The sequence below is a fragment of the Pagrus pagrus genome (assembly GCF_965226575.1).
Source record: "Pagrus pagrus genome assembly, chromosome: 15".
Lineage (NCBI taxonomy): Eukaryota > Metazoa > Chordata > Actinopteri > Spariformes > Sparidae > Pagrus > Pagrus pagrus.
In genome coordinates, this window is record NC_140199.1 from 27,587,613 (window position 1) to 27,606,085 (window position 18,473).

General features: G+C 39.9%; 1 protein-coding gene across 5 annotated transcripts; it reads left to right on the forward strand.

The window, feature by feature from the left end:
* Positions 1-1,139: 1,139 nt before the first annotated feature.
* On the forward strand, positions 1,140-16,686 carry rnf166 (ring finger protein 166). 5 transcript variants are annotated; one of them, XR_014624304.1, is made up of 7 exons: positions 1,140-1,756; positions 7,742-7,898; positions 9,419-9,531; positions 11,052-11,166; positions 12,619-12,726; positions 13,513-14,024; positions 15,295-16,686. XR_014624304.1 is itself a non-coding variant. In XM_084375991.1 (6 exons), exons 1-6 carry the CDS (start codon positions 1,578-1,580, stop codon positions 13,576-13,578), a joined length of 738 nt encoding a protein of 245 aa, XP_084232117.1. In that variant the 5' UTR covers positions 1,140-1,577; the 3' UTR covers positions 13,579-16,686. The 5 variants fall into 5 exon arrangements, 2 of the variants coding, with proteins under 2 accessions (XP_084232117.1, XP_084232118.1); XR_014624305.1 differs by having other exon boundaries at positions 13,513-13,662; positions 13,948-16,686; XR_014624306.1 differs by having other exon boundaries at positions 13,513-13,662.
* The last annotated feature ends 1,787 nt before the right edge of the window (positions 16,687-18,473 follow it).

Genomic DNA, 18,473 nt, shown 5'->3' on the forward strand with positions numbered 1-18,473 from the left:
TACATATTAAAATATATATAGCCATTTGAGTCCAAACATCAGAGGGAGGAGTTGTAAAGTTTAATGGCCACAGGTAGGAATGACTTCCTGTGGCGCTCAGTGGTGCATTTGGGAGCAATTAGTCTCTCACTGAAGGTGCTCCTCTGTTTGACCAGAGCGTTGTGGAGAGGGTGAGAGCCATACTGCAGTATCGCCCGCAACTTCCACAGCATCCTCCTGTCTGACACTGCTGTCAAAGTGTCCAGCTGCACCCCACAATGTCACTGGCCTTCCTGATCAGCTTGTTGAGTCTGTTGGCGTCTGCTACTCTCAGTAGTTATGTGTTTTGGTGACCCTTAAACAAGATGACGTCACTAACGCCACTGTTGGCTGTGTAGTCTTTATAATTATGTATTTTTACAGTCTAATATTTCATTAGTTTTACGACAAACTGTGACCTTATTGACTTTGAAAATGATCTTTTAAATTAACAAACATCATATGTGTAGTTCATGGCATAATTCTAATGAGATCGAAAAATGATTTGTCTTCTCCAGTCACCACCACACAAAGGTTTTCTGAAATAAGGTCCCATGAGGGGCATGACTTCAGCACTCTTATTATGAAACGTCACCCAAATTTCCATCAACATGGAGGGGAGAAGGAAATTAATCTTCATTTTTGGGTGAACCTATCCTTTGATGGAAGTGCAATACAAAATGACTGGAATACAACTTTAACAGTACTGTAATAATGTCTTTTTGCATGTGTACAAAATTGCTTTTATGTTTGCTCTCATTAATGATTTGTTCCCCTCTCTGTGGGATCCTACAGTAGCCTTTAGTACAAACCTGTATGAATCCCATGAATTTGTTCCAATTGTTTGTTTTTTCCTTTAAGTTCATGAGCTTCTGTCAATATGTCATCAACTGCCTTCATAAACTGTCATGAATAAATGTGTATCACATTAATGACACGGTGCAATACGACCACACAACTTCACTGTCAGTTTACACTAAAATTCATTTTGCATGTTAGGGCAGCTTTTTTTCTCCCCGGGATCTTTGGCCCAGACCGCTCACTATAACCGTTATAAGTGGCCTCTGGGATTGTAGTTCCACAAAAATGTAGAGTACTGTAAGTAAATGAACAGAGGTACTTCAACCTCCATGAAGCAAAGCGCGTGGAGAGCTTGTGTTGTAGCCTGTGTTCTTGCTCGCGACCGTTCATGGCGCTGGCCCAAAAGCGCTAATCCGACAACCAAGTGGATGTAGTGTTCGCCGCTCTCCACGAGTTTGTAGATTCGTGTTTTTTATCCAGGTCATCTCTGTAGCACCGTGCTGACACTCGCCAACGAGCACTGCTCCCAATGTTTACTTCTCCGGCATGTCTTCTCCAGCCACAGAAAAGTAATGTTTGGATTAATGAGGATAATTTAATGATAAGTGGATTGAAAAGCCACCATGTTTGTACGGCATGTATTCAATATGCTGTGCGGAACGCACGGTTAATTTAGCTAACCGCAGTTAGAGCAGTCGGACCGCTTCCCCTCTCGGGCAACGAGCTGTTGTCGACAGTTGCAGATCGTCTCCGGCTCCATGATGGCGATGTTTCGGAGCTTTGTCTCTGCGAGCACCCAGCTCCGCCAGCAGCAGCAGCCCACCAGCGGCTCAGGCTCGTTGATGGCCCCGACTGAGGGCATCGAAAGCCAGTTCTCTTGTCCCATCTGCCTGGAGGTCTACCACAAACCCGTCAGCATCGCCAGCTGTGCTCATACGTAAAGTAGCTACTTCTTGTTTGAATGTGTGTCATTGTGTGTGGACAGAAAGTTATGCTTACATTTCGCCCTTTATTGTAGATCTGCTATGTTTCACAAAGGCTGGCAGCTTCTGTAATGTGCTACACAGAACAGGTGCCATGTCTGAGTTCACCTGGCTTACTGTTTGTTATTCAGCATTTTAACGTTTGTTAGCAGCATCACCAGGCGACGACACTGTGATACACCTTCGACCGATGTTCAATCCATCACTACCGTTTTGATACCCAGGTGATCTGAACGGCTAGTAAAACTAGCAGACATTAGGATACTCTTGTATAAGGTTGATTTGGTACAAATCTTCTAGCAATTAATTTGATCCTCACAATCAAGATAGAAGACACATCAGAGGGCACAAACAAGTTGATGTTTGGACAATATATTGATACCGATATTAAATATTTGTTATCATGATAAGAGACAGTAAATTGTCTTAGTTTTAAATGCTGCAACAGTGATATTATTTTCTGAAATTACCAGTGTTTTACTTGTTCTAATACTTGTCTTTATTCACTTAGTCAATATATCCACAGTACTGATGATTATTTACAAAAAACCTCATTGTGTTAAAGTACCAATAGTCATCCCTACAATACTGTCGCAATATCAAGGTATTTCAAAAATATTGATGTGATTTTGTTGTTCAGTCTTAGCCTTTATGAAGTGCTTTTGAGGGGAATTAAAAATATCAAGTTATAAATTGTATATCATGACACAGCCTAAAAATATTGCAGTGTTGTTTAAAGGCCATATTACCCAGCCCTCGTTTACACAGTGAAATGTTCTGTTTGGTACATAGATTGGTCCAATTTCTCACTAAGCAAATTAAATGTATTATAACAACAACATTTTTATTCATGCTATGTGTTTTTTTTGTAAAAATGAATATAATTGGCTGATATATTATGATCAAAGTTTAGAAATTTGAATTTATGTCGACCCCAAAAGTCCAGAATTGGTCAGGCTATTCATACAGTATATACAAATGTTTTTAGCTTTACCCATCATCTGACATCATCAATTCATTTATATTCATGCAGCCTTGTATCAAAAATCACAATTTGCCTCAAGGGGCTTTACACTTTGTACAGCATAAAACACCTTCTGTCCTTACATTCTCGATTCAAAAAAGGAAAAACTTCCCCCGAAAACACTAACAGGGTGAAAATGTAAGAAACCTTAGGAAGAGCCAAGGAGGAGGGAACCCTTGGCCAGGGCAGGCAGACATGCAATTGATGTCATGTGTAAAGAATAGATTCTCAATACGAAATCATTGTAGGCATGTATGGCATGTGTGGAGTCACATTTACTTGTGGATTCCTTTAGAAAATATCTTTCAGCACTGTTTCTCAGCCAACAAAACATCGGAATAGCAGTATATTGTATTGTTTATTTTTGCGACACAATTATCGATACATTGGCACCAAATATAGATTTTTATTAGGGCTGTCAATCGATTAAAATATTTAATCACAAATTAATTGCACATTTTTTTATCTGTTCTAACTGTACCTTAAAGGAGTATTTTTCAAGGTTTTAATACTCTTATCAACATGGGAGTGGACAAATATGCTTGCTTGTATGTTTTTTATTATTACAACAATCCAAAACAATGACAAATACTGTCCGAGTACAGAAATAACCTCAAAGGTACCGATCCTCAAAAAATATGGTGAAAGATGGACATATTGACCTGAATGTGACATTCCTTAGTGATACTAACACAATGTAGTATCCAACTTTACACTTGTAAAGGTTAACTAAACAATGTTAATAGGCCTACAAGCTGTAGCCACCCATTTAGCTATCGCTGTTGAAAGTTTGTCTCATGTAGAGTTGTCCAGGCGTCTCCTTTGAAAACTATCCACCGTGGTCTGCCTTTGGCGAGGGGAGGAGGGCTCTCTGCATCAGCTGTGTGCTTGGCCAGCAAGTGGCATTTGAGACTCGACGTACTCCTGCGGTAACTCAATTCCCATCGACAGTAAATGCAAATAACTTTGTTCTTGTCAAGCGAACCATCTGGCAGGATTTGAAGCTGAACTTTCCATTCAAAAGATGCTTCTCTCATCCAGTTCTGCTCAAGGAGGTTTGTTTCTGCTTGCCATTCACATTGTGACTGCTGCATCAGTTCCTAAAATTCCCAAACTATGGAGTGGGCCGAGGGCCATAATTTAGTGAGCCATAGTTGTATCCTTCCTTTAAGAGTTTAGGTTTTCACCAGTGTATGGCTGTTTTACGTTAAAATGATGGCACACATGGACATGGACAAGTTGCACTCAGTGTGTGTGAAAAAGAGGCACTAAGCTAAGACTGTTGTCAGACTTATATACATTGTTTCATCTCAGTTCATGTCGAATGAATGAACCACAATGCAAAGAATAAATACTTATGTCCTTAATACTTATGTCCTGCACTATTTGCCCATTGAGGGGTATTTTGTATTCTTCAGTTAGACAGATATCGTGATGTATTGTTAGACGATTCTCTTGCATTGTATGGATTAATTCAGAATGGCTGTATTGTAATTCTGTCATTATCATGGGCAATGTATTGTGAATCACATTGTGAGAGAGACTGTGATTCCCACCCCTAGATTTGATATACTTGTATGCCATTTATTACCAAGTTATTTAATAAATCAACAGAAAAATTCAGACACACCAATATACCAGTGTAGTATCTCATTATTTTATTACAATCAACTCAAAATAGACAGATCTCAAATCATTGTGTCATGTACTGGGTATGAGAGAGACAGCTCAAGTGAATGTGTTTGTGTATGCTTTTGACACCTTTAGTCAAACACAGATATAGTAGGGTGCCACTCAGCTCTGCAGTGACCTGGGCTTGATTACCACTAGTGTTTCCTCTGGCCTGATATTGTGTCTATTGAACACTAGTGGGAAGCTCCTCACTGATGGGTGACAACACATGACATGGAGGTAGCATCTATCTGTCTGCAGCCCTACACAGGTCTCCTCAGTTGTCTGCAGTGCACAGGGAAAGCACCAGCATAACATGCAGCAAACATGAATCAAATAGAATTAAAAAAAAAGAAAAAGCTGTCAGTCATGACACAAATGAAATTGCAAGAAAAATAAGGGTTTAATGTCAGGATCAGGCAACAATACCAACATTGACTTTGTATTATTTCTTGTTTTCTAACTAGCTCATATGATAATGTATACCTGAATGAATGGTTGCTGTGGGGAAAACAGGCCCCTTTAGACCAAGGTGATCTAAAAAAAAATGTGCAGTCTCGCAAATGGTGACATGTGAAATGTATAACTGATGGGATAATGACATTATCAGCTCTTACCATCACAGGCTTCTTACCTCATATCAAATTAAATTTGAGGAGTTAGCCAGAGGGGTGCATTTCTAATCTGTCTCAGTCTAGAGCAGAAAGGAACAACAAAGAGAAGACCTCAGGTAGCCTCAGTTCTATTTCTAGTTAAAGGAAAAATGCAGCTATTTTTACTCCTCTACTGCTGATGGGGATGGATAAATCTTCAGGGGAAACTGACGCTAATGCTTGCTTTTGACTGGCCCACATACACACACAACTATACAGGGAAACAGTTGGCCATTGACAGCCTCACCCCACTACAGTGTATGTATGCCAGACTCCCTGTGCCTCCAATTAAAGGGTAACTCTACCAACATTAGAGTGTGTTTGCAGGTCTTTGGAATTCTACTGCAATGTGAAAAAAGTAGTATGGAGGCTGCAGAGGAAGATGCATGTAATATGACAATTGTCTCCAGTGGTGTCACTCGGTGGCCAAGTTGCATTGTAGATAATGTAGGCAGCAAGTTTCAGAAAGCAATCCACTGGTCAAGCATTGCACTACACATGAAAAATGAGAAAAAGCTAAATATCCTGGAAAATCACGTGTTGTTCTGGAAATTTTTAAAAACCTGTTTTCTCCCAAGAGCTCCCCAAAACACATGACACTGTCATCTGAAAGGGCTAAGTTAAGTTAAGGATCATAAAAATTTTGGAATGGTAATGTTAGTTCATGGACAAGGGTATTATGAATAGGCTGCATGCTGTTGTTGGGTACAAAGGTTTGGTTATTAACAATTATTAATTATGAATAGTACTTTAATCATTACTAATGGTAATTATTAAAATTATTAATAAAAACACATTATTAATTAATGATACAGAGCACCATCCCGGAATCAGGGACCAATAACCAGACCAGAAAGTCTTAAGAGAAGGATGTTCACTTTAAACGTAAATATTCATAAAATATTTCAAAGTAAGGGAACAGTGATGGACATGAATCTGAACACTGACCATTACAACCAACTTATGCACCCATTACCATGAAAACTGCCCTGTACAATTTTATAGAATTTATTAATGTTAGCAAAATTGATAAATAATCAATATACTTCAATCATTAAAGATCCATTACTCAAATACAGCAACTACACTAAACACTAAGACAACTCAAGCAACAAACAAACAAAGGAGCATTTGGGGTGAGTGTATATGTGTGTGTGTGGGTCAGAGAGAGAGAGAGCGAGACAAGATGGCGGACCTGATCTTGGGGGAGATGATGTCAGGAGACTGTTCAAGATGGTGGACGTGGGCTAGTCATGCAAGTCATGTTAGCATATGTCCTTCCACCTCGTTGATCCAGCACGTTTCTCCACGTGGGTGAACTTCTGCATCCGAAGGGTAGACATGAGCGAAGAAAAAAGGGCTCAGCAGCAGTCCACTTCTCTGAGGAGGCCCTACTTCTGCAGTGATGAGAGGCTGTATTGCGCAGTGTTTCCGGATCCAGAACGTATTTGGTAAACATGCAGCAGTGTGTGGCTCGTCAAGCGAGGTTGAAGACTGTGGCCTAGGCAAAGGTAAAATCCAAATGTTTGGTTGCTCCCTTCTTGTAACAGCTGCACAGGCAAAAGCTACTTCTTCCAGCAACACATTACGATGGGACTACGCTGAGTTGCGGCGTACAGCTGTGCAGTCATGCTGGAACTGACAGTACGTTCAGGTGCACTCTCATCAAATTGGAGAAAGGAGTTTCAAACCTGTGGAACTGTAGCAACCAGATGTGACTTATGCCGTATTTTCATTACATCCGCCGGCCTGGATGTACTCAGTCTGACGTGGTGCAGCAGACCAGCGCAGCCGGGATTTTGCATTTCCACCACAACTGGGCCACCTGCTTAAAGGTGTATTTTAATCCAATGATGCTCCGCAGTACTATCGAAGATTTACCGCTAACAAAATGGCTCCGCTAATTCAGTTACAAACCTATTTAATTTTTCCATAACTTCCTCACAATAAAAGCCCCTTGTTATTTAGTCATTTAAAAGCTTTTATTATGAAGCAGCATTACAGGAAGTGGTGTGTTTTCACCAGCAGCAACTAAACATGACTCCTGAAACAGCTGAAAGTGAACACGATGAAACAGTAAAACACAGCACTAGTTTTGAAAGTAGAAACAAGATGTGAGAAACTAAAGAGATTCAGTTTGAAGCTACAAAAGTACTGAGAGCTGAACACAGACTTTTAAAAATGTCTTTCTCTCAGGTTTCCTTCAGACATGAGTTGAGTATCGATTTTAGGGGGAGATGTGTGCTTGTTACGGGCTGGTCACAGACGTGAGTCGTCACTGTGGCCCGCTTGGTGGGCCAAGAACAGTACTTGAGTAAATGTACTGTTACATTCCATCACTTGTGGTTACTTTGTCATGTCAACTTGTTATTACTTTTGACAGTTAATAGATTTATGTGGAATAATATTCAAAAGATTAAATGAGCTGTTCTCTAACCTTGTCCTAAAAGTCAGAGAGGAACTCCCTCGACCAGCAGGATAAATCCTGAATGGGAAAGAGAGGGCTTACTTTCCTCATTACCATCATTGTGGTTCCTTTGAGCCGGAACTGAACCTTTTTCTGCTCTGCTGTTTGTCGTCTGCTGTTCCAGGTTCTGTGGGGAGTGTCTGCAGCCATGTCTTCAGGTGACCTCACCCCTTTGCCCTCTTTGTCGTGTGCCCTTTGACCCCAAGAAAGTGGAGCGTTCCTCTAGTGTGGAGAAGCAGCTGGCCTCATACAAAGCACCCTGCAGGGGCTGTAGCAAGAAGGTAGATACTGACCATCCATAACCCACGTTAGAAAATCAACATGCCAACATGGGTTTGTGTTCATTATTTAGTACATAAGTAAGTAATCTTATTGTGGCTAGGGTTGCAACAGAATTTGATTTTAACGGTGCGATAACCATCTCAGAAAATATCACGATTTCATGGTATCATGGTATACAGTATTACACAATTATTATTATTATCAGTTGACCCTTAAAGGAATGAAAACAGAGGGGTTTTTTGGGGTTGAACAATTGCTTTTTTATGATGACAAAATATTATGTCCTGACAGATATGAAGCTCAATGTAAACATGAAATACATAGATTTAATGACACTAATACAATAGAATTTAATAGCTCAGATACATTAAGACATATTGACACAATTCATTCTGAAATGTCATGTCTTCCTATTCAGATGTTGCTTTATAAAAATTATTAATTCATCAGAAATGCTAACGCTCCAACATTGTTAACTGTTGTGTGTGAGATGTATTTACATTGTATTAGGTCATAAAAATGCCTTGGTAATTCTAAGTGCTGTATCGTAGGCAACTGGACTCGTTTCAGTTTCTTGAAGACGTTTCACCTCTTGTCCAAGAGGCTTCCTCAGTTCTAACTAACTGGAGGGGAGCTGCAGGCTTTTAAACTCTGTGTGGGAGTTACAGAGTCGTCAAGGACACGTGTGAGCTCTGAGTTTCAGAGTCGTTAGGGCTACTTATGGGTCGTTGACCCATCCGGCCTTCATGTGGGTTGCTAGGGCTAGGTGAGCCCAGGTGGGAATGGTTGTTAAGCGGTCATTGAACAGAGGAGGTGGCCTACGACATTACTTATCACCCACCTACAATGCAATACTGAGTTCCCTCCACAGACAGCTTAACAACCATTCACACCTGGGCTCACCTAGCCCAGCAACCCACATGAATGCCTGCAACTCACCTCCAGTTAGTTAGAACTGAAGAAGCCTCTTGGATGAGAGGTGAAAGGTCTTCAAGAAACTGAGACACATCCAGTTGCCTACGATACAGCACTTAGAATTGTAATAATAAGGCACTTTTCCTAAAGATATTTTGTTACATTGATTATCATTTTCAATAAATGTTAATTGTTAACTTCTATTTATTCAGTTGTTGTGATGCTTATAGGATAATGTGCAATGTTGATAATGCACGGCACAAAGAGCACACATTTCAACGCCATTTAATACATGATAACACTGAAAAATCTGATGATTAATGATTTCAAATAGCTCCTGTATGCAATATTTTCCCATCACTGTTTAAGTTAAAAGATTACATTATGTTCAAATGTGTCTGTTTTTTTCCATTTCTAGTTGACCACCATAGGTTTAAACGTTTGTCTAAATGTCAAGGAAATGAGTCATTACTCGATTACTTGATGGCATCAAGTAGCACTAACAAGGCCGATGTAACAAAATGAGCTCACACCTCAGATGTAAAGCTGTTGTACGATCGTTATTGATGTACAGTCTTCACTGTGCGTGTGTGTCTGTTCTTAGGTGGCTCTGGCAAAGATGAGATCACACATTGCTTCCTGTTCTAAAGTACAGGAACAGATAGCCAACTGCCCCAAGTTTGTCCCTGTGGTACCCACCTCGCAACCTATACCAAGGTACACACACTCTGACCACGTCCATGCTGAGCTGACTGAATCTAAAAAGGCATTTTAGACTCAAAAATTTGCGTTTACATTAACACCTTCCTTTCAGTAAGTCTCAACAGTAAGGCACAACCAAAGCTTCATTGGAGCTATAAGTTGTAGTACTAAACAAAATTACCCATGTCTATTCCTAGTTAAAATGACAAGGTGCTCACATGTTCATGCCAAGTGAAGGAAAAGATTCTCATTCAGCTCATGTGTACAGAAATCCCCCAGTGTCATGTTCTGGTGTAAAGCAACTACAGGAACTATTATTTTGTCTTGATTTGGCACCCCCTGTGGACAAAAGTGGGTGGGGTTTGCAGTGGTGTTAACTGGAATAAAGACTGCATTTCCCATGAGTACCACTGCCTCATGTCGCAAAGATCTTGATCCTGCTAGCATGTGAAAGAGAGCGAAAACAAAGTAAGATAAATCAAATAATACTGTTTTTCTTTTTTAAACACAACTGTTTGCATGACGTATAGTGATGTGCTAATGTATCTGCTAATGGCTATGTAAGATTATTAACTGTAATGTGACGATTTATTTTAGCGCGACCTCTATACCTAGATCAGCCTACAGCTAACAGATGTGGTAACATAGAAATTTTTATTAATCTAGAAGCTAGAAATGTTGTTAAGAAGTTATCAACATTTCACAGTAATGTTATGTCTTCATAATAATAAGTCAACAGCAAAGTATATCTCAGTAACAATGCCAACATAAAATGTTATGTTACATTACAAACCAGTTTTATTATAGTGATGTCCACTGTGACCTATACTTCCCATCCTGCAATACATTTCATAAATAAAATAGACATTAAATATCTGTCTGTTCGATGGCTAATTCACAGTTGGCTTTGAATCCTTCAAATCCTGCAATTCCCTTGATCTGATCAACCAAGGTTTACCTTTGTCAGCTCTTTTCTTTTTCTTTTTTCTGATCCTACAACAGTGTCAGCCATAACCACAAAATATATCATCAAAAATACATTTCTGGAAAGATAAACCTCCTCCTGTTTCTTTTTATCTGACTAATGTACTGCTCACTGTAGAACATATCTGGGGAACGTTTAAACATAGGCTCCTATGGTCTGTATGCCGTAAATCGCTTCATCTGATTTTGCAGGGAATCGGACCAGGTGACAGGCATTAAGTGTAACTATATAGAAATAGCCAGTCTTCTTGCTGATGGTCTCATTTGCTTCAGTCTTAAACTGAGACTGTTTCATTATCAGTTAGAAACTCCTTGTAGCTGCTTTAAAGAAACTATCTATCTGAAATCACAGAAGCAAGTAATTTTAGAAGCAGGCTGTCTTTAATAGAAAGGTCTGCTCTTTGTGTATGTGTGTGTGTGTGTGTGTGTGTGTGTGTGTGTGTGTGTGTGTGTGTGTGTGTGTGTGTGTGTGTGTGTGTGTGTGTGTGTGTGTGTGTGTGTGTGTGTGTGTGTGTGTGTGTGCGCGCGCGTGTGTGTCCTCCCATATGTAGCAATATTCCGAACCGGTCAACATTTGTGTGTCCATTCTGTGGGGCCAGAAACTTGGACCAACAAGAACTGGTGAAGCACTGTATGGACAACCACCGTAATGACCCCAATAAAGTGGTAAGACTGAACTATACACTAGGTTACATTAATGTCTAGACTGACTAAGGTTAGTCTATAAACAGCACAGTTAACTGTATAAAGTTGATGAAGGTTCTCAGTCATCCAGGTCATGGTAATTCTAAGTGCTGTATCGTAGGCAGCTGGACTTGTTTCAGTTTGTTGAAGACGTTTCACCGCTCATCCAAGAGGCTTCTTCAGTTCTAACTAACTGGAGGGGAGCTGCAGGCTTTTAAACTCTGTGTGGGAGTTAAAAAGTCGTTAAGGACACGTGTGAGCTCTGAGTTTCAGAGTTGTTAAGGCCACTTGTGGGTCGTTGCCCCAACCGGCCTTCATGTGGGTTGCTAGGGCTAGGTGAGCCCAGATGTGAATGGCTGTTAAGCTGTCTGGGGAGGGAACTCAGTACTGCATCGTAGGTGGGTGATAAGTAATGTCCACTGGAGCACAAGCTGGGGGTCATCAGAACCTTAATCCATCAGGCTGAGACCAGGCCCACAAAGACAGATGGGAAGGAGAAGGAACAGAAACACATCAGGGGAGCACTTTAAACCTGTGGCTACCCAAACTGGACCTTTGTCAAAGCCTCTAAAAGATCCAGAGCAGACAGAGAGGAGGAGACAAGAAAACTTAACAACATTGTCATTCCCTATGTCGCAGGAACATCTGAGAAACTCAGGAGGATCTTTAATAAACATCATATCTGTTCACTTCAAACCTACCAACTCACTGAGGCAGAAACTCGTCCATCCTAAGGACAAAACACCCAGTCATAAACAGAGTAATGTAGTTTATGCTGTTCAATGCAGCCAGGACTGCACAGATCTGTACACTGGGGAGACAAAACAACCTCTCCATAAACAAATGGCACAACACAGGAGGGCCAACTCCTCAGGTCAAGACTCTGCTGTCCACTTACATCTGAAGGAGAAACATAATTATTTTGAGGACAATAATGTAAACATCTTGGCCAGAGAAGACAGATGGTCTGGAATCCATCTATGTCACACTGGGTCGACCATCTTTGAAGTCCAGTTGCCTACGATACAGCACTTAGAATTAACTACATGTAAGTATAAGGTCACACGGAACCAGGTTTCTTATCAGGACCTTTAAAATTGCAATGTAATGTTAATATTCAAACAACAGTTGTATAGCCAAGTCATAAGATCATCTAAAAAAAAAGTTGAAGAGGGTTTACACAATGCAACAACTCAGGTTTGAGTCCAGCCTGGGACCTTTGTTTCATGCCATTCCCCTCTCTCTTCTCTTTTCCTAACTGTTTGCTACTGTCTGCCCCTTAACAAACCACATAAGGCCCACAGAGTTAACACGAGTGTAGTGGTGGTCTTATTTGTACCTCAGAAGTCGTCAAAACCCAGCTGTTATGTTCAACTCACAGTTTGTTACACATGCATGTGAATGTCAAACTAAGCTGTGTGTTTGTATCACCAGGTGTGTCCGGTGTGTTCAGCCATGCCATGGGGTGACCCCAGCTATAAGAGCTCCAACTTCCTCCAGCATCTCCTCCACAGACACAAGTTCTCTTATGACACCTTTGTTGTAAGTGAAGTGTTGTCATGATTCTTTGTCTTTTTAAAGCTATTATAAGGAGCTTTCATCTTTTGTTGATTCTGGTGGCCCCTGTGGACAAAAGATGACAATGGTGAAGCAAAGTAAACTTTGTTTCAGTGTCGTTCCACCAGATTACAGAGCAGCTTGTCCTTAGACTCCTCAGTTCATCCTCAGCATTTCACCATGAACAATAGTTTAACTTTTATGACATAGCCAACCCTGATAAGTCTGAATCCGACCTGCTGACAGGTATTCATAATATCTATAATAACTATACAGAAACAGCCATTCTTCTGACTGATGGTCTCACTTGTAGGTCATATGGAAGGATCAGTATTAAACTGAGACTCATGTCTCATAACCAGTTAAAGGTTCCTTGTAGTACATTTTAATGTTAGTGTAGCTTTTGTTGCAAGGCAGTCAAATTTTCCAATAGAGTTATTTAGATTAATCTAAGTGTAAGGTTTGTGTAATGTTACTTGTGATCCAATCACCCGGACAGCTCTAAGGCAGGCATGAATGCCCCCAAGATGCATTGAGGACCGATTTGAGATCTGATCTGTCCACTTGTGTTCGGTTAACTCTGGACGGATAGTTATATCAAGTCTAAAAGGGGCCATGGTCAAATTAAATTACATTTATTTTGCACAAATAAATAAAAATTTGCCGTAGATCAGCCTGCCTAAATCATTGATGGTCAGGAGTTTTTATTATATTAGGGTTTTGTTGTGTGTTTACAGTGACTAGCAGCTGTGGTTTTATGTCTTTTCTCAGGACTACAGTATTGATGAAGAGGCAGCACTGCAGGCAGCTCTGGCACTGTCACTGGCTGAAAACTGACAACAGTCACACCACATCATCCTCTCAACGTTAGCACCAACTCCACCTTTACTGCACTGCTGCTCTTCCTCCAAGACTCAGAAGGTATCATCTAGCCAACAGACACACCTGACCCAGATTCACACAGTCTCTTACTTCCTTTTTACCCCAAGGATGTTTTTCCTGGTGTAGCAGTACAGCCAGTTTGCTATGCTACCAAACAAAAGCAATTTGGAGGCAACTTGTCTGCTTCATTTCAATTTGATGATCTGAAGACATCTTGTAGGTTTGGAATGGATCCAGTGACTGTATCAAGAGAAACTACGTTAATCACACATTGACTTAAAATATTCCAACCTAAAGCGTTGAAAGCATTCTGTTCCCTCACAGCTTCAGTTCACCAGACTGCTGCACTCTGGACCACAGAACAACATGCAGGTCTACCTCCATGGAATAATATATTTTCTGTGAGTTTGAAAAATCCTGAAGCTCGCTGACTCTAAAATCCTCATCTGTGGTTCAGATCTCTGACTGGCACTCACTGTGAGTAACTTGGCCAATGCTCAGTCTGAGTAATAGTGGGCACTGACACATGTTCCAGTTTCTTCTACAGAGTGGTCTGCGGTGTAGTGCAGTTTGAACAAATGACTTTTTTTTTTTGATGAGTTAATATACAGTAGCTAGCCCACAAGGTGTAGTTAGGAAATGTTTTGCAAAGGTAAGCAGACAAAATTAAAATATAAAACGCAATCAATGAATCAACAGCTCCTCTGTTCACCAGTCTGTAAGTGGTACTTACCATTGAAAACAAAGTCATACGTTAGTCATACAATTCGACTGGCAGGCTTGTAAAGACCAAGTAAATTACAAAAAATATCAGCATAATATTTCCATAATCAATTAGGGGAGACTTGAGACCAATTTATTCTTTCCGCATCTGTGTGAAGAAGTTTAATTTAGAGATGCACAATATGGATTTTTTTTAGCCAACACCTGAGTCACCAGCTTCTCATGGCCAGTAACCATAAGATTACAGATAATTTCCCATTTTTCTATTTTAAAAAGAAGTTCAGAACATGTAGTCTATTCACAAACATTTACACGGAGACGACATGTTTGGTTGTGATACACTGTACACTATAGTATAAACAAAACCTTACCCACTGTCTACATTTGGGCCTCTGCCTGGCCCTCGAGCCTGCCCTAGCCTCTTACTACTGCTCTCTATTACCCTTACCCAAATATACACTGACTACAGACATACAGACCCTAGTTTCCTTGGCTCAAGTGTGCATATAAGTACTTTTCCTGAAGGCTTGTTCATAAACTGTAGACATGAAAGCTTAAAGTCAGTGTAGAGTGTAAGTGGAAGCTTCACCTGAGAACTGGTTAGTGTTGATATCAGAGGCTAATGGCAGGTTGTCAGACTTGGCAATATATAATAATCCTCCAGAGGGAGCACCATAGTCGGAAAAATCAGGTTTTCCATGACTTCTGTGCAAGCCTGAATTCAACATTACATACACTTTAGTGTCTTTGTCAGTTGACTACAGAAGTCGGCGTCAGTGCTGAAAATATGTCAGGGTTCGTTTACCAGATTTCAGACCAGCTGGACTCAATGGTAGAGTGACCCCAAGGGCCCAATGTGGAAGTGTTCAAGTTAAAAGAGCTGTCAGAGACAGATACCTGTGGTGTTGAACTATTTTTAAATGTTTAGATGATACATTTGTATTTCAGTCAAGATTCCACCATGGAAACACCAAATGGAAGGTTCACAGGCCGACATCTGGTGCAAATGCTGGAAGCTGAGCCGTAGCTTGTCCATCACTGTCCAGCCCAGCTTCACAGAGGACAACAGGAGACCTAAAGAGTTGACAGACTTCAAAGCTTCATCTGCAGCTTGAACTGATCTAAGTGCACCCATGAAGAAAGGATCATTTGTCGTAACCGCTCAGAAGGCCAATAATACCATCATGAACTCCATACTATGTTAACATTTACAGTAACCGACACTAGCACCCTGTTCACCATCACCCATAAAAGGAAAGTCAGACCATTCATGTTTTTTATTCATGTGAGTGTTTGCACTTATCGATTTGTTTTCTACCAGATTGATCTGTCAATGTTTGTTGGAAAAACATCAGACAGGATGGAAGTGCTGGATTGAGGTCTTAACTCCATTTTACTGTTATCTTCTTCTTCAGCTCTTGCCACAAGGAATATTTTTACGATCCATCTGCCAAGATAGACGATTATAAAAAGATATATTTTTGGATAATAATCGTTTCAAACCACTGGACTAACATCAGACATGTGTCAGATATGTGTCTGCAACCTGTTGGGGACAATGAAGTGGTCAAACTTGAATTTCTGTTAACAGACATGTACACACACACACATACATAGAACTTGTACAGGACCAGAGTGAATTGGACTGATTTAACAAAGATGTTTTCTATAGTTTAGCCAATAGATGGCAGTCCTTTTCCAGCCATGCAGAGCATGCAGAACCATACTGAAACCAACACACATGGAAGTCATGCTTTCTGTGGAGGCAGGTTGTGGAGAAAATGGAGGTGGTAATGTTTCCACAGAGGGATGCGTTCATCATTTGCACTTTAATTCACTCAGTTTTTTAATAAAGTTGGAATTCTATTTGTATAATCTTAACAGTTGTTAAATGATTTTGCTATTAAATTTCATTGTGTTTGGTTAAAAAAAAGCTGACAGAGGTCTTGTAACTTGTAAAAGGTTTCAGGGTTAGAAGTTACTTGATAGAAATGTACTATTAGTTCTGTTTGTGTGAAAACATTCAAATCTTTGTTGACTGAGTACTTAACTTAAATGGACAGCATGTGCCATTTTTTTTCTCAATTTGAATTGACACCAGAGCTAACATGCACCCACAGTAGAAACAGATCACATGTATAGGACAAATTCTACGGAGGACAATTAAGGCCATGTGAACAAAAAGAAATGATCCTGTGTTTACATCATTGTGTGGTTAATGTTAAAGGGGGAAACCCTATATATATGACTTGTGACCATTCACGTCAGCTGATGATTCAATGCGGCTGTATGATTGCAGAATTGGACATCTGAAGATTAAAATTGCATTGACAACACAGATTTACATTCTTTCAAATTGGATTTAATTACCTTGAACAATGGACTTTGGCTTGCTTGGTTTTCTAATGCCTGAATATTTTTGTGTGCCATGTCAGTTAAATCAAAACTTTTAGAAAAAAAGGAATTTTTCAGTTGTAATTACAATGTGAACAATACATCTGAAGCTGGTTATTATGGTATCTCAAAATTTTGTAGAAATTCAAAGATGACAAAGATGACTTTGCAACGTAAATTTTTATTCATATAATTGGCTCAAATTGGACTGCTGGAGTGTTTTTGCAGTCATTTATATTGCCGCAGATAACTAATAATTGTGCAGAGGCTAGCTGTAGGAAGCTAGCAAAGTATGCATCCCAGCGTGCCTGTGCTGTGACAAAATAGCCTTGGTCTGATGTCAAAATTCACCAGGATTTAAGTGTTTCTGTTATTTTCCACTAGACTCCTTTTAAGTTTTATTTCTGTGAAACCTCGGGATAAGTGCAAATATATTGCTCATGTTCTTTCTTCTTCAATTTGCATAAACATGCCGTTTTTGCATTGACTTGATCAGATACACCACCTCTGAAATTAGGTTCAGTATGAATATTATGTAAACACTATATTTAAAAAAGCCCATCCTTCTTTAATTTCAGAATTAAGAGTTTTGTTTTAGCTAAAATGTGTCCCTTTTCTTCAAAATGATCGTAAAGAAAAACTGACCTACTGACTATGACTTTAAGCACATAAACAGTGAAAAGATACATTTCTACACTAAACAAAATTTTATATCTCATTTTCAGTATTCTTCTTTCACAGAGTACAGCTTTTGCACACCTAAAGATCGACAGGTGTGTAGGAGAAGACCGAAGGCCGACAAAATCAGGAAAAGACCCCTGCACACTGTCCACTTCACTTGCAATTAAGTTTAATGACAACAACGTTTCGGTACTTAGACCTTCATCAGGTTATCTTACAAGACGATGGGGGAGGCTGTCTTAAGTAGGATTGTGGACTTGCGTGGCCCAATCAGGCTATGATGTTTTTTAAAAAAAAAGGTTTTCATTCAGTGGCGTAGATTTGTTGGTCCAGGTGTGTTTGAGGGGATTTTGGGGGATGTCTGTGGTGTAGCCTGGTTGGGCCACGCAAGTCAACAACCCTACTTAAGACAGACAGCCTCCCCCATCGTCTTGATAGATAACCTGATGAAGGTCCAAGTACCGAAACGTTGTTGTCATTAAACTTAATTGCAAGTGAAGTGGACCGTGTGCAGCGAGTGTGTCTTGAGTGAGTCTTTTTCCTATTATTCTTCTTCCCGAAATTGCATATTTTGCTCGAAATATATAAATGGAAATCTTTCACATCAATGAAAGCTATTTTTGTATAATTTTTTTTCTTCAAATTTTAACCCCCTTGCCGCAAACAAAACAATTATTTATTTTGTTTGTTGATTTTTATAACCATGTTATAATAGTAATCTTTTATAAATGTCTGTTACCTCCTTATGGCTGTAGCACAATTTCTTGATTCTTGTTTTGTTACACTTTGTGTACCTAATGTTATCTGCCTCTTTCTCAACTCTTAAGTTTAACATATTTTCCCCAAAAATGTAATTAATCTGTGTTATATCCTTGTTTTTGTGGCAGCTGTACAGATTACAGTAGCTCTACAGTCACATACATGGAAAAAATGCCATCAGCAAAGTGTGTTAGAATGTGTAGAATACTGTAGAGCAGGGGTCTCAAAGCTCAAATTAGATGGGGCCACTGCTGATATTGTCATCTCATAGGAGGGCCACTTCAGCATTCAAT

Excerpts from the sequence above, each read along its gene's own strand:
- rnf166 (XM_084375991.1), top strand. The coding sequence starts at position 1,578 with ATGATGGCGATGTTTCGGAGCTTTGTCTCTGCGAGCACCCAGCTCCGC. Across the intron at positions 9,532-11,051 it reads ACCTCGCAACCTATACCAAG|CAATATTCCGAACCGGTCAA; the intron begins GTACACACACTC and ends TCCCATATGTAG. Across the intron at positions 11,167-12,618 it reads GTAATGACCCCAATAAAGTG|GTGTGTCCGGTGTGTTCAGC; the intron begins GTAAGACTGAAC and ends TTGTATCACCAG.